General features: G+C 32.6%; 2 protein-coding genes and 1 long non-coding RNA gene across 4 annotated transcripts in view; 1 reads left to right on the forward strand and 2 right to left on the reverse strand.

Moving 5' to 3' along the window:
- The window catches only part of LOC143067971 (lysosomal-trafficking regulator-like), a 68,014-nt gene extending 66,260 nt beyond the window's left edge, over positions 1-1,754 (reverse strand). For both annotated transcript variants that reach the window (XM_076241649.1, XM_076241647.1), the window contains exon 1: positions 1,662-1,754. The gene's annotated coding sequence lies outside the window, so the exon portion shown is untranslated. The remainder of the gene's footprint in view (positions 1-1,661) is intronic.
- Positions 1,755-4,939: 3,185 nt separating this feature from the next.
- On the forward strand, positions 4,940-7,884 carry LOC143066421 (uncharacterized). The gene is made up of 2 exons (XR_012975610.1): positions 4,940-5,118; positions 7,794-7,884. It is a non-coding gene; the product is annotated as an uncharacterized LOC143066421 (long non-coding RNA).
- On the reverse strand, positions 7,246-14,352 carry LOC143066420 (uncharacterized). Its single transcript, XM_076239350.1, has 3 exons — positions 13,094-14,352; positions 8,079-8,267; positions 7,246-7,681 (listed from the first exon to the last, which is right to left on the reverse strand). Exons 1-3 carry the CDS (start codon positions 13,716-13,718, stop codon positions 7,569-7,571), a joined length of 927 nt encoding a protein of 308 aa, XP_076095465.1. The 5' UTR covers positions 13,719-14,352; the 3' UTR covers positions 7,246-7,568.
- Positions 14,353-14,630: the final 278 nt, after the last annotated feature.

Genomic DNA, 14,630 nt, shown 5'->3' on the forward strand with positions numbered 1-14,630 from the left:
CCAGTTGTCAAATTTTGTACACAATGTATTTATTATACATAACAGGAATAGTTTTTTCTATTATATATTGCAGGAATGGTTTTTTTTATCATTATACATGTATATTATCCAATTATGGCCAGCTGAGAAGTTGAATTTCCAAAACCTGAGTAAGAGTTATTCCACGAGGGCTTTAGCAGAGATATCATCAACACTAAATGAATTCCCAACACTTGTTTGGTCTTTCTGGTTTGGTTGTTTCTTTGTCACTTGATGGGCTTCCTGCAATGTGAACATGGCGTTGCCACTTTTGTTTATTTACATCTGTGACGTCATTTTCATGGGAGATAATTTGTGTACAAATCAAGAAACTTAAAAGGTTATTTGCTGGTGAATAAAAGGTTTATTCACCACTGGTTGTGAATTTTAAAGATTATTCATCCTTCCTTGCAATTATATGAAAATTAACTGAATTATTCCATGTTATTGATAATTTGTTACTACATATAATTGATTAAATATATGTAAGGTATATTATATAAATAAAACTGACATCGTCATGTGATCCTGGTACATTTAAGACAATCTACAACATTTATTAGCACAAACATGGTTTATGGCATGAATCAGGAAAGACAATTCTAAAGTAAAATAAATTGCTTTACTGAGTGGAGCCTGATATAACAGCTGAGGTTGAACAATGAACAGGTTGGGTATTAAAGTTTGGACACAATATTCAAGCTCGTTACTGTCTGGATTTCTTTACATGATATACGTTTCTGAGACAAAAATAAATGTGGTCAAAGATCTTAATAAACAGCTGCACCATGAGCGCATGATACGCCCGTCGACTTGTGTGTGAAGTTTTATGCAATAAATTATCATAAATAGTTTCTGAGATACAGCGCGACATATGAAAATCCCCCTTTTTTTTTACAAAAAACTCCATAACTCTAAACTAAAACTTTGAATCATCACCAAAAAGAATACAAATTTAGATTAATATAACTAAGAAGTGTGTAAAGTTTTAAGCATTAATCATAAACCATTTTTAAAATAAGGTGCATCATGTGCAACCCCCCTCCCCCCTTTTTACCAAAAAAATCTATACCATAAAGTGGGAAATTTTACTCTTATATAAGAGTCTCCCACTCAAAACGGGAGGGTTGGCAGGTATGTCTTTTATTTTACTGTTTTTGTTTGTGTCTTAAGACTATTTAAAATGCATTTAAAATTATATCAGTTCTTTTATGAAACGAGTTGCAGCTCAATGCTACCTAGCTGTGGAACAGTAGCTCTTAGGTCCTAATGTTATCTTTTGACTATTTGCAGACCGTCTGCAAAATACAAAAAAATATAAAAAGGACCATAAGAGTTTGTACCATTTGCAGCTACATGTACATGTAACCATGACAGTCTGATGAGCATGAAGTCGGTCATTTAACAACAAGGGCATGTCTTCAAGACTAACCGCAGTTACAAGAAAATCTATCTATTGTATCATGAGTGACATGTTTTTAATGTCTAAATTATTTGACGGGTAAACAATGTATCCTGGTGACAACAGGATGAAACTAATAGTGACAGTCTCCGGTTTTGAAAAGAAAGTAGAATTATCAATAATTTAATGGCATAATTCCCGGCTGTAAATTTGGATCAGCCAAATATCAAGATAAACTCACTTTCAACCATTACGATTGTGACAATGTTCTATATTCTGACATACTAATGTATATAATTCAAAGACGGTGTTGTCACATCGCACAGCATGTGAAATTTCTAAATTTAACTTATGCATAACAAAAATTAACCAATCAAATATCAGTTAACAAATGATCATAAATGAAAACGAGAGAGATAAATACCAACAAGTTATTACATAATGATATCCAACGTTCTCTATTAAAATAAGGATACAGAAATATTTTATAGACGACCAAATTGCTCTTTGAAGGGTAGATCTAATAATTAAAATTAAATCTTAACATAATAAACATACTACAGGATTTTTGAAAGGTGAAACGGATTAACGTTTTATATATATACCACCGAAAATTAGCGGCATGCATAAAAATCGTGAAAACATTGCCCGTAACAACATTTTTTAACCGAACTGATAAAAAAAATTATAGCTAATTAGACAGTAATTTTCCATGTAATTGAGAATGAATAATAATTGTAATGGTGGTATAAAACTGTAAACGCCAGACTTCAAGTAAGCTTTGCGGGTGCACTCGACTCCAACCTTAATGGACTAGGATTGTCAGATTTTCTATCTAAGGTAGGTGGTTCTCTCCGGGCAATCCGGCTTCCTCCACCAATAAAAACTGTCGCCACCAAATAGCCCAAAGGGCGATGCTGAAATTGGCGTTAAACAACAAAAATTGAAAAATCAAAATCAAGTAAGCTATATGATCCTATATCGAACTAGTTTCTTGGAATAATAATGCCAGTATAATGTATTATAAACTGAGTCCTCTGTGTACTATTTTAAACAGTTATTACGAATCAATAATATGTAATCAACAAAGATATGTCATCAAAATTTTGCCTATTGATAAAGTTTACCAACTAACGGGACATTTTTTTTTTCATCGGAGTTTGGAATTTTTGTGATTTTACTTTTTTAGATGAGGGTGTTGCCATTTTCTGTTTGTTCAAAATATTTTATTTAGTGTAAAGTTTTATAATATAATTTTATAATGACTAATGAAAAACGTTATGTTATAAAACTTTACATTATAAACAAAATATAAAAAAATCATCCTGAAGAAATCTTGATAATTTTATAAGATCATTGATGAATGGCTTTCTACATTTTTGAAGAACATGATAGTCTTATAAAAATGCCTTTCATCTTCTGCTGTTTCCTAATATAAGTTACAATTTATGTCTGTAATTTCTAAACTTAGGTGTCTACCTCTTTCTATATTCAGGTTATGCATGCTAAAAGTCCTTTGTTAATTTAAGTATCATTGTCATTTTATGTGATAAACTTAATGACGAAATAGCTATTTCTAAAATATTGTGTGAAAAAAATTATATGATTCTTATTATTAAAAAATCCAAATCTACGTTGGTCGGATCACATAGGAAGTTTGGGCTGGCAGTTTCATAAGTTCGGACTGAGGAGTTTTACTTTTCTGTTTGAAGTGAATATTATTTGAACCTGCATAACTTGATTCAAACATTTAAGTTCAACACTCTATCGATTTTTTATAATATTTCATATATTGTCCTGTGTCAAATGCATATATATAAGATGTCATTTTGTAAGCTATTTCATAACTGAGTTACGCCAATATGGTTTGTGTTGTAGGGAGACATGCATTATGAAAATAATCCAAAAGACACATTAACAACACCATTTTATAAGCTTTCATTGAGACATTATTTTTTTTAGCTAACTTCAACAAGTTTTAATTTCATTTTCCGAAAGAGGGCGACGAACTGGGTGTATTGTAATAAATTTAATACACTTGCAGTTTGTATTCTTATACGGTGTTGGAGATTACTAAGCAGCGATGAAATACAATAATGTTGTAAATATTCTATAAATAAGTGAGTTTTTAATAATAAGTCGTCATCTCATAGTCTCGAGCTCATTATACCGACACTTAAAAAGAGTCATTACATTTTTTTTTTATAACAAAAAATATGGCGTAACATTAGTGTTTTTTTTTTGTTTTAATGTACTGGATATTTATGCAAAAAGCTAAGTTTATACAAGGTACTACTATGTACCTGGAATCTCATGACTAATCACATATGTGGCCGATTTGTGAATTAAGTCCACAGTCAGCTGATTGAAGTTTGACGGGGACTAATTATGTACCGCTGACTATGCGGTATGGGCTTTGTTCATTGTTGAAAGCCGTACGGTGACATATAGTTGTTTTCTGTGTCAATTTGGTCTCTTGTGGACAGTTTTCTCATTGGCAATCATACCACATCTTCTTTTTTATATTCTCACTTGTTGAAGATTTACTCCTCCACTTTTATAATTATTAGTGTATATCAGTGGCTTGTTGAAAAGGTTTCGTAATCAGTGTCGGATCCAGAAATGTTCATAAGGGGTTGGGGCTCACTGAATGTCTAAGAAAGATCGCTCCGGTCATGTCTCAGTGATTCCCTTTATAACTAACCAAATTGTTCCCACAAAAGGGGCGGGCACCCGGTTCCTTCCTTAACTTTATACGCCTCCAATAATACTATGCAGTCCATGCATTCTATGTAATCAATCAAGGTTCAAACATAGAAATGGAATTCGTCAACCTCGGTTGACAATCACTAAATTCAATAGTGGCTGGTGTCTTTTACAGCATATACACATTTCTCGATAAATTTCATTTAAAAACACAATTTTGATGAATAATAAGAACATTTTCCTTTCATTTTGTTAATGTTCTTTTTCTTAATAGATATAGGAAGATGTGGTATGAGTGCCAATGAGACAACTCTCCATCCAAATAACAATTTATAAAAGTAAAACATTATAGGTCAATGTACGGCCTTCAACACGGAGCCTTGGCTCAAACCGAACAACAAGCTATAAAGGGCCCCAACATTACTAGTGTTAATGTTCCGTTTTGTTTTGTACTTTTATTGGTTTCGTTGTTGTTTGCGTTTTGCCAAAATTTGTCAGTTGCGTTTTGTTAGCCACATCAGGAGAGTTAAAATACACATAAGGGGTCACGAATAAGCTACTTTCCTTCAATAGTCGGGTTTTCTCTGTTGGGAGTTCTGTTTGATACACTAATATTATCAATCAGAAATATTCCTTTGTCATGGAATTGTCTTGTTGCAACTTCATCTGTTGCAGTTCCTTTGGTGGTTCCATTTGCCAGTGATATACACGAAAAATTAGACATGGAAAGAAAATATTAAATCTTATTCCCAGTCTGGAGCCTCTAATTCAATGGTTATTGTTAGCTGCTGTCTGATCGTCATAAATCAGGCCGTTAGTTATTTCGTTTAAATTGTTTCACTTGTGTCATGTTTGGACCTTGTTATAGGTGACTATAAAATGATGGGTTTTGATCATTGTTGAAGCGGCTGCTATAATCAGAAGGAAATTTTAATCAGCAACTAAAATACCAGCTACGCCAAATCTACAAAAAAAGTCACCATGACCAAATTGTAAGTCTTCTCTTTTTAAAACTACGAAACAGATGATGAATTATTCACATGGAAGTGATTATTCGACCTCATTGAATCCGTATTCATCACTGCTTAGCTAGAAATGGATTACGCATGAAAAATTACGGTGTTTAGGTATTAAAAGGAAATAATGTCAACATTGAAAGTGAAACAAAAATAAATCATTGCTTTGACTGATTCGATATACAACAACTCATTCTTATACGGGCAAAAACGACGATTAACATATGTTTGTAATTTATAATTTGAAATTAAATAGACCTAGAAAATTCAAATTGCACGAGTTTGCTATCTATTTTTATTTTTATATCTATATTTATGTTTATATTGCTAATATGACCATCGGTAGTCTTCGGCGGTCAACTTGATATTTAGTTAAACACGAAATTTTGAAACATATTATCGTGCCTTATTTATTTTAGACTTTTTATAATTTGGATAAATGTTTTAGTTTGTTATAAATCTAATATGATAATTTAATTGTTGCCTTATTAAATTATCATTTTAATGAAAGAGATGCCTTACTACACTATTATCGTAAGATAATAGCCGTAATAGAAAAAAAATGTGTAAAACTAGTCATCTGCTGCATGTGTCGTCTATAACTATCCTCGGATAGGAATATATTGATAACATTGTTGATGACATGCCACAATCATTACTGCCAGTTTTCAACATATTTGAGTGTGTGGTTGCCGATGAGGTTTTTTTAAAGGTTCACAACAGAAGACAAACACCAACGATGGACTTCAAGTGATGACAGAAGCTCATATGTCCCGTTGAGCGAAAAAGTCATCAAAATTAAATAGATGTGAAACAGAATTATTAAATTGACTCTCGTCCGGATATTCAAGAATGGCTTATTTTATCAGTATAACAGTTTTTAATGAATAAGGCCGTTAGTTTTCTCGTTTGAATTGTTTTACATTGTCATTTCGGGGCCTTTTATTACGGACTATGGGGCTTTGCTCATTGTTGAAGGCCGTACAGTGACCTATAGTTGTTAATTTCTGTGTCATTTTGGTCTCTTGTGGGGAGTTGTCTCATTGGCAATCATACCATATTTTCTATCACGAGTCACGTCTCAGTCCTTACAGCTGAAAAGACGTGCTGGATCAGCTCCTGCTTGTAAACCCGTTGGCTACAACATGTTACGCTGCTCAGATGCCGGTTCAACGACAAACTAGTAGGCTTAAGACGTTCCTTACAGTAGACTCGCGTCAGCGACACTCTGAAACCCATTGTGGATGGGTGAGTGTCACATGCTGCCCAGACGTCCGAGGACTGTTGTAACATAGTTTTGCAATTGTAAACTGTACAATTGCAGTCATCTACTACAGAGTCAGTGATTCATCCACCAACAACACATCGTCGTGGTTAGCGGGCTGCCCTGCTGATCATCCTGGCCCTGAAAACAGTTGTTGTGGAGTATCGACTGTAAAGAAACATCAAAATAGTAAACAAACCAAAAACTACTCAGCAAAACCAAGATGGCGACCTACCAAAATGGCGTCTTCCACCTGTTCCTGACCCACTGCAGAAAATATTTAAATGCTCACCAAACGCCTTAGGGCACCGAGCCGACCGTGCGAGGGCTGTGTAGCCAGTCAAGGTCGTTAAACACTTCCAGTTGTTATACCACATCTTCTTTTTTATATTGTTATAAAATATAGTTAGTTATTGAAACTTCTCTTCTCTATGACGCAGAACATAGGCTCTAAAACATTTTAAGCTGATTATTTTTTTCCCAATTATGACAACTATTGTTGGTAGCAAAAAAGTTAAAGAAAACAAAAATCCGTTCTAAGATGCCTCAATTTCATGTTCTTATAGTGAATAACATTGTGTGAACATTTCTAATCCCACTTAATGTTTAACCATTTTATTTTATCTACAAAGAAAAAGCAGTGACAGTGGATTTTCTAAGATTATATTTACATTATACAGTAGATAATATACCTTTCAAATTAAGATAAAATTCGATAGTAATTTCCAATGATCCTTGTCGTATCTTATTATTTTTTTGTTTGACTATGAATCTATTGGCACGCTATAATCTTGCTCTAAACTTCGTATCTACACAAAAAAGAATAACAAGTGCTTCGCATGTTTTAATCTTTATATAGTGGTATTGTGCAACACCTATACTAGCTTACTTCTGTATATGGGAAAACATGACAGAAGTTATCATTCGTATATGTTTACTAAGCAAGTTTTGATACAGATCCGAAATCTTAATGTTATACCAAGAACGTGAATGATCTGCTTAAGGTTACATGTTAACAGTCATGTGTTGGCATGTTCAACAATTAATGAAATTCAAGTATCTGGTTTCATTAGAACCAGAACAAATCCATACTTTTCTAATGCATCAGTACACAAGACAAATAAATTTGAAGTTTATATGCTGTTGATTTTAAAATCAATTTTCATTTCATTCCAGGAAAGAGTGATTTTACTGGCATTGAATTTCCAAAGGCATTTAGCACATTAGCTTGTAGGTCGCGTTCTCTTTTTTGTTTCTTCTGTCTGTTAAGTTCGACTGAAATGTAAAAGAAAGAGTGTAATTACATAAAGGATTCTCACTTCACTTCTCATAGTTAACGAATGATAAGAGTTCCAAGTATCTAATAATTTTGTATTATCTTTTTCAGATGCTGCAAAATGTTGGACGAAGCCTAAATAGTAAAATTACAAGAACAGATAAATAGCGAATAAACCATGATTTAATAGTTGCATAAAAAATTCAGACGTGTGGTGTGGTTTTCCATACTTGGTTTCCATTTTCGTTGATTTTTTTGAAAATATTAAAAACTGTTTATAGATAAACAAGGTTTAATAGTTACGGTATGCTCTAACTAAATAAAACTGTTTGAAGACTCCATAAAAGGGTAGTCTGATTTTCTGTCTATGATACATTATTTATATGATTTACATACCAGCTAGTAAAACCATGTTGACCCCCCATGCAATACTCCAAAACCATCCAACTAATAAGAATGTTACAGTAAACAATTGTGACACACCAACACACACATTGACACACAATGTTACAAGTCTCTGATCATCTTTAGTTTGAACTCGACATTTTCCACAACACAGAATAGAAAATCCACTAAGAATTGTTCCTACAAGTAAAAAGTGAAAATAATGTGATTCGACATTAAAAAATACAACAGTTATTATTTTTCTGTCGCCATTTTCGTAAGACAAACATTTAACAAATCTTTACTAGTTGTTCATCGTAAACCTTTGAAAAAAAGATTTTAAAAGGAGCTGCTTATAATTCTTTTCAAAATTTAGTGTTTTGTTTCTCAAATTAACCGAGATACTATAATAACCCCATTTAACAAAAATAAAAGTACTGACACTTTTTTTTAGGTCAACATGGCAATATAAATGTTATACTTGTTTTAAAAATTTTGTAAATTATTACTAGGTGTGGGGAAAAGAGCAACAAACCTTGCCACTCTTTCAGAACTTGGGAGATTTCCTTTACATTTTGATATCACCAAATCTATGATCAGATACTGGCACCGGCTTGAAAATTTGGGTTCATCCTTTCCCTTACTAAAAGATGCATATTTAGAGTCAAAGCTATTATTTGAATCAAAAATTCCCTCTTGATATGGATCTTTAAACTATTTGCAAAAAAAAATTAATGGGGTTGACAGTCTAACCTTTGCAAGCAACTTTAGATTCAAAATTTTAATTAAAAAGTTTTTGTATGAGCACTATGAAATACAGTGGAGAAACCAAATGCACAATTGTGCTGATGGAAAGCTTTGTAGCTATAGCACTTTTAAGACTCATTTTGGTCTTGAAAGATACCTTACTATATTACAATCACCTGAGCAGAGGAGAAATTTCACTCGATTGCGTATTTCTTCTCACAGACTAAGAATTGAACAAGGTCGCTATCAGGGTACTCTCCGACAAGACAGAATATGTCTCAGGTGCACCTCAAATGAAGTTGATGATGAAAAACATTTTTTATTCTCATGTACATCATCACAAGATAAGAGAAATTATTTGAATTCCACGATTGACTTACTATGCCCAAACTTTAAGCATTTGATTCCTAGCCAAAAACTGATATGGCTTCTTAATGTAGAGAATCTTGATATTTTGATATCTGTCTGTGAGTTAATTGATGAAGATAAAATATAACTTAAAAGATAAATATTTAATCAGGCTTTCTGCACTAGGCACGAGGTTGGCATGGTGGGGTACAGGACACATCGTACAAGTTCTATTACCTTCTTGTTTGTGATATTATTTTTTTTATTATTAAACTGGTAATATTTTATCTTTTTTGTAATTTGTGCACTTTGGCATTTCAATTAGCATTGTCCCTTGGTGCCTCTTGCAGTTGTGTCACTTTAAATAGTACTGACTCCTCTGCACCAGGCACGAGGATGACATACCATTTATGTGCAACTTCTTACAATATCTTACCATATCATTAATGTCCCGATACACATTTTAATATGCACCCACCATGCCATATAGCACCGTCCCTTGGTGCCTCCTGCAGTTCAGCTAGATATATTTAGCCTACTCACAGTATTCTTTTTTGTTACTTTCCAGAGGTGTGCCTGAGACAAAGGTTTTATATATATATACTAATATGTGATAACTGTTGTTTCTTATTTGTGTTTGTAACTATGTGTTGTTTATTATATTTGTAAAAGAATATTATATAACAATGATATTATATTATGCTCCTTGTGAGCCCATTTTACGGAAATAAAGCATCTTCTTCTTCTTCTTCTTCTTCTGTTTTATCTTTACTCCCATTTAATTAACTTTTTGAGGGGGTCAAATTGGTTTGGTCTGTTTTAATTGTCTTGTTTTCACACTGACAATGTAATTATTGTAAAAATGTAAAATACTTATCAGTATTCAACTGAGGTTTTTTATTTGGTCACATACAATAATCATTAAATAAGTAATTAAGTCATGTTTCTGGAAGAGGGCTGCATTGGAAATCGATTGTAAACTGTCACTGATAAACTTGTTATCTTGTCACAATTACAAGTTTACAACTACAGGTGATTGAATTTTAGTTACTTTTCTTTTTTTAATTATAATAGCTGAAGCAATAATGGTTAACTTACAATAGATAAAAGAAGTCTAAACAACAGTCAATAATTTTCTAAAATACATCAATTTTTAATGTCAAGTTGATAACCTTATAAGAACTCAAGTGTTTTGGAAATACAATATGTTATGAAAACCACTTTGGTAATTATCAGACTGAATCCTCATGTTTCAAAGGTTAGACAGACTTCTCTGCCAAGGGGTAGTGCGTTGGTTTCAATGTGCGGAATGCGATGTCTAGCGTTGGTTGCAACATCAGTATTTATGGATTTGTGTTGCTCTGTCCTTTGTTAAGTATGTAATGTTTTACAGACTGCTGTTTGTTCTTTCGTCCTAATTTGATTTTACAAGTTTACCACCTTTCATCTCGACCCATGTTGCAAACCACACTTATTTTCTGAAGTTGCGTAATCATGTTTATTCTTATAAGACTGTGATGTTAACTTTTGGTTAAAAATATGAAGGGAGCAGTCATATTCAGCCAGGCCCGAGAACACAGTTATTTCGTAGTGCATTTCTTTTAGACAATAAATTCAAATTAAAAAAATCGCACCTGCTCTTTCTCAAAAAGATTTTTACAGTGTAGTGTACTACCAGTGAGACAAATAATATCAAAATTATAGAAACTTCTACCAGCTCTAACTCAAAATATTGACAATTCTGTGTTTAAGGGGATGTACAAGTCAGTTTGACAGCTTCAGACGTGATAAAATTTGACCTTTGACAAATCACTACTTAACATAAAGATTCAGCACCCAAATTTTTTTAACATGTAAATACATCCCCCTACTTAATATTTCATGCATTTGATATCAAGAAATAAATTGGGGAAAGTGTATCAAATAAAACATGCAAGTTATACACTGTTTACACTAGGGACTATATTCGTTGTGTCCTTGGACCTAATAGATAACATTCAACATCAAAGCAAAAATGAGAAATGAAAACAAATAGAACTAGAGGCTCTAAAGACCCTGTGTCGCTTACCTTGGTCTATGTGCATCAAAGGACACAAATGGATTCATGACAAAATTGTGTTTTGGTGATGGTGATGTGTTTGTAGATCTTCCTTTACTGAAAATTCTTGATCCTTACAATTATCTCTGTCTATAATGAACTTATCCCAGTAGTTTCAGTGGAAATTATTTTGTAAAAATTTACAAAATTTATGAAAATTGTTAAAAATTGATTATAAAGGGCAATAACTCCTTAACGGGTCAATTAACCATTTTGGTCATGTTGACTTTTTTGTAGGTCTTACTTTGCTCTACATTATTTCTGTTAACAGTTTATCTCTATCTATAATAATATTAAGATATATAAGATAATAACCAAAAACTGAAAAAAAAATCTTAAAATTACTAATTCATGGCAGCAACCTTACAACGGGTTGTCCGATTCATCTAAAAAAATTTAGGGCAGATAGATCTTGACCTGATAAAAATTTTTATATTAAAAATTTCAACAATAAAAAAATAACATTAAACAGAAACATAACAAACAAAAACTACTAAAAGAGCACAATTTAGGTTCTGTGAAACAGCGACGAGTTAGTTTTTTGCATGCGACACCCTCTATTTTAATTAATTTGTAAATTATCTTGGATGAGGAAATACATATTGTGATTAAATTTACCCAAAAAATTCATGATGTTTTTCAATCATATTTTGTAACACGGTATACACATCCTAAATTACGACCACAAGATTCAAGCGCGGTTTTACCACTAGAACAAAACGCCAAAAAAAACCCGTCGGAAATGAAAAGAACACTTTCCTTTATGGCACATTAAAATAAAACGTAGTGAAATTACGAAAATCGTCGCCAGACGAAGTTATGGTACAAAACCCTTACACAAGCTATTCTCTCTCGTGAAAAAAACAACAACAATATAGTCAAGAAAGATATATTATCTTATTTACTTAAAATATGTTGGTATTTATAAACGAACAAATGAGATTAAAAAAAACAAGAATGTGTCCCCAGTACACGGATGCCCCACTCGCACTATCATTTTCTATGTTCAGTGGACCGTGAAATTTGGGTAAAAACTCTAATTTGAAATTAAAATTAGAAAGATCATATCATAAGGAACATGTGTACTAAGTTTCAAAGTGATTGGACTTCAACTTCATCAAAAACTACCTTGACCAAAAACTTTAACCTGAAACGGGACGAACGAACGAACGAACGGACGGATGAACAGATGGACGGAGACACAGACCAGAAAACATAATGCCCCTCTACTATCGTAGGCGGGGCATAAAAATGTGACAAAAAGCTAAAGTAATGTATGTAGAAATAAAAAGATGAGGTATGAGACAACTCTCCATCCAAGTCACAATGTGTAAAGCAAACCATTAGTCTTCAACGCGGAGCATTGGCTCTCACCGAACGGCAAGCTATAAAGGGCCCCAATATGACTAGTGTAAAACAATTCAAACAGGAAAACCAATATATATATATATATATAAAACGAGAAACGAGAAATATTTGTGAAGCACATCAACAAACAACAACCACTGAACAACAAGATCCTGACTAAAGGCAAGTACAAACAAAAGTAGCAGGTTTAAGTCTCTGCTTCTGACGAAGATGTGTTAAATATATATACGACAAAGAAAAGGAAAAGGGGACATTGGTTGTGATTTGAAAAGTTTCATAATGCATTGTTTCCAAGTGTTAAAAACTAAATTGCATTAAAAATGTGATTAAGTGAAATGAAAAGTTTGAAAATTAACGATTCTGTTGCTACAACCATAGATGTAATACCCATGCATCTTGGTATTACATCTATGCTACAACCAAATGAAAATATTCTTTTAAAGTTTTCTATTGAATTGTTACTAACCTGAGCCCGGTATAACAATATTTAGAATTAAATAAACAACGGCAAGTCCTAATGGAAGGTATGGAATCACTGACATTATCCAGGAGTCGTTAGGAACTATAATAGATCGCGGTTTTTCTATCTGTACTGGCACGGATGTCGACTGAATAGCACCGTCGACCGATAAAACCGATTGGTTGTCAATTGAAAGTCTTGTTATTTCTTTTGGAATCAGAATTCTTGTCTCGGAATCCTTTTTGGTAGCTTTTTTAATTTCATTTTGTTCTTTTTTGACATGGTTAGTTTTAGAAGAAACATCTGTCAGTTTTGGTATTCCTCCATTTTGATTTGGCTCGGATTTTTCACATTTCATGATAGAACTAATGTCTACAGTAGTAGAAGAATCATTGAAACACTTATCATCCCCAGTCATATTATTTACTTTTATTTGTTCTTGCTCTTTATCATTTTGATTTTTATCATCTTTCAAATGTTCTTTCTTTCGTTCAGCAAACGTTCCTTTTTCAAATTCTTTTCCTTTCAGATTGTCACTTGGAAGTTTCGATTTAGACCTCACTAATTTGAGTTTACCTTCTGTGTTTCTCCTTGCAGATGCAGATGTTCTCTTTTCTGAAACAACTGACATTTTAATGTGCGTTAAATAGATAACATCAGTGAATTAATTTTCAATTAATTTTCTATTTACTCAAATGTTTCCAAACACTGCTAGTTATTTGACATATCACGACGTATGAAGTATAAAATTAACACGATAGGATATGTATAAACAAATATTTAAAAAAAACTATATACTTCAGCTCGAAAACAGTTATATAGCATTCCCTTAGTACTTTTATAAAATCGCTATTCTCCAACGATAAAAGTTGAAATCATAAATTCCAATAACAGTTACTCTAAATAATTATTGGAAAATAAAGTCTTTATCTCTTCGCACCACTGACTTCAGAGATGATGGACAGCTATAGTGGAACTTAGTACGAAACATGTAAAAGACGGAAGTGCGTAATTGCCGAACGTGAGAGTCCTTGGAAACACCCAATGTTATCACTTCTTGGTATCTCAATCCATTGTAGGACTTTTTGTTGATTAATAGCTGCTGATTGATTTCAAGTTGGTTCTATAGTCTTGATATTGTTGATTGGGATTGTACTACAATAGGTCGGTTGTTGATTTTTCGATCCAAAGATGTAGAATGATATTTTCTCATTCACTGTTCCAATGATTTTTCCATTTCCTGAGTTTTATTTGGTAACGCAAAATTAAAAACATGGAAATGTTTTCTATAGTTGCGTGGCACCGTGATTTATCAAACCAATTAATTTCACTAAAACACTAAGCTTTGTCGTGCTAAAAATCGACATACAATTGCATGAAAACAATTTAACCTGTTAATTTTTGTATAAAGAAAAGACCTATATTCACAATCGATCTGAAACAAAGTATTCAATACAAAAGTTACTAAAAAATGGCGATCTGAAAGGCTTAAACTTTACCATGATTCCAAACTGAAAAATTGAAGTATTTTTTTTTATTTTAT

Source organism: Mytilus galloprovincialis, chromosome 3, assembly GCF_965363235.1.
Source record: "Mytilus galloprovincialis chromosome 3, xbMytGall1.hap1.1, whole genome shotgun sequence".
NCBI classification, from domain to species: Eukaryota; Metazoa; Mollusca; class Bivalvia; order Mytilida; family Mytilidae; genus Mytilus; species Mytilus galloprovincialis.

Coding starts and splice junctions, on each gene's coding strand:
- LOC143066420 (XM_076239350.1), bottom strand. CDS start 13,718: ATGTCAGTTGTTTCAGAAAAGAGAACATCTGCATCTGCAAGGAGAAAC. Junction 8,268..13,093: donor TATTGTTATACCGGGCTCAG/GTTAGTAACAAT, acceptor TTTTACTTGTAG/GAACAATTCTTAGTGGATTT. Junction 7,682..8,078: donor CAACATGGTTTTACTAGCTG/GTATGTAAATCA, acceptor TTTACATTTCAG/TCGAACTTAACAGACAGAAG.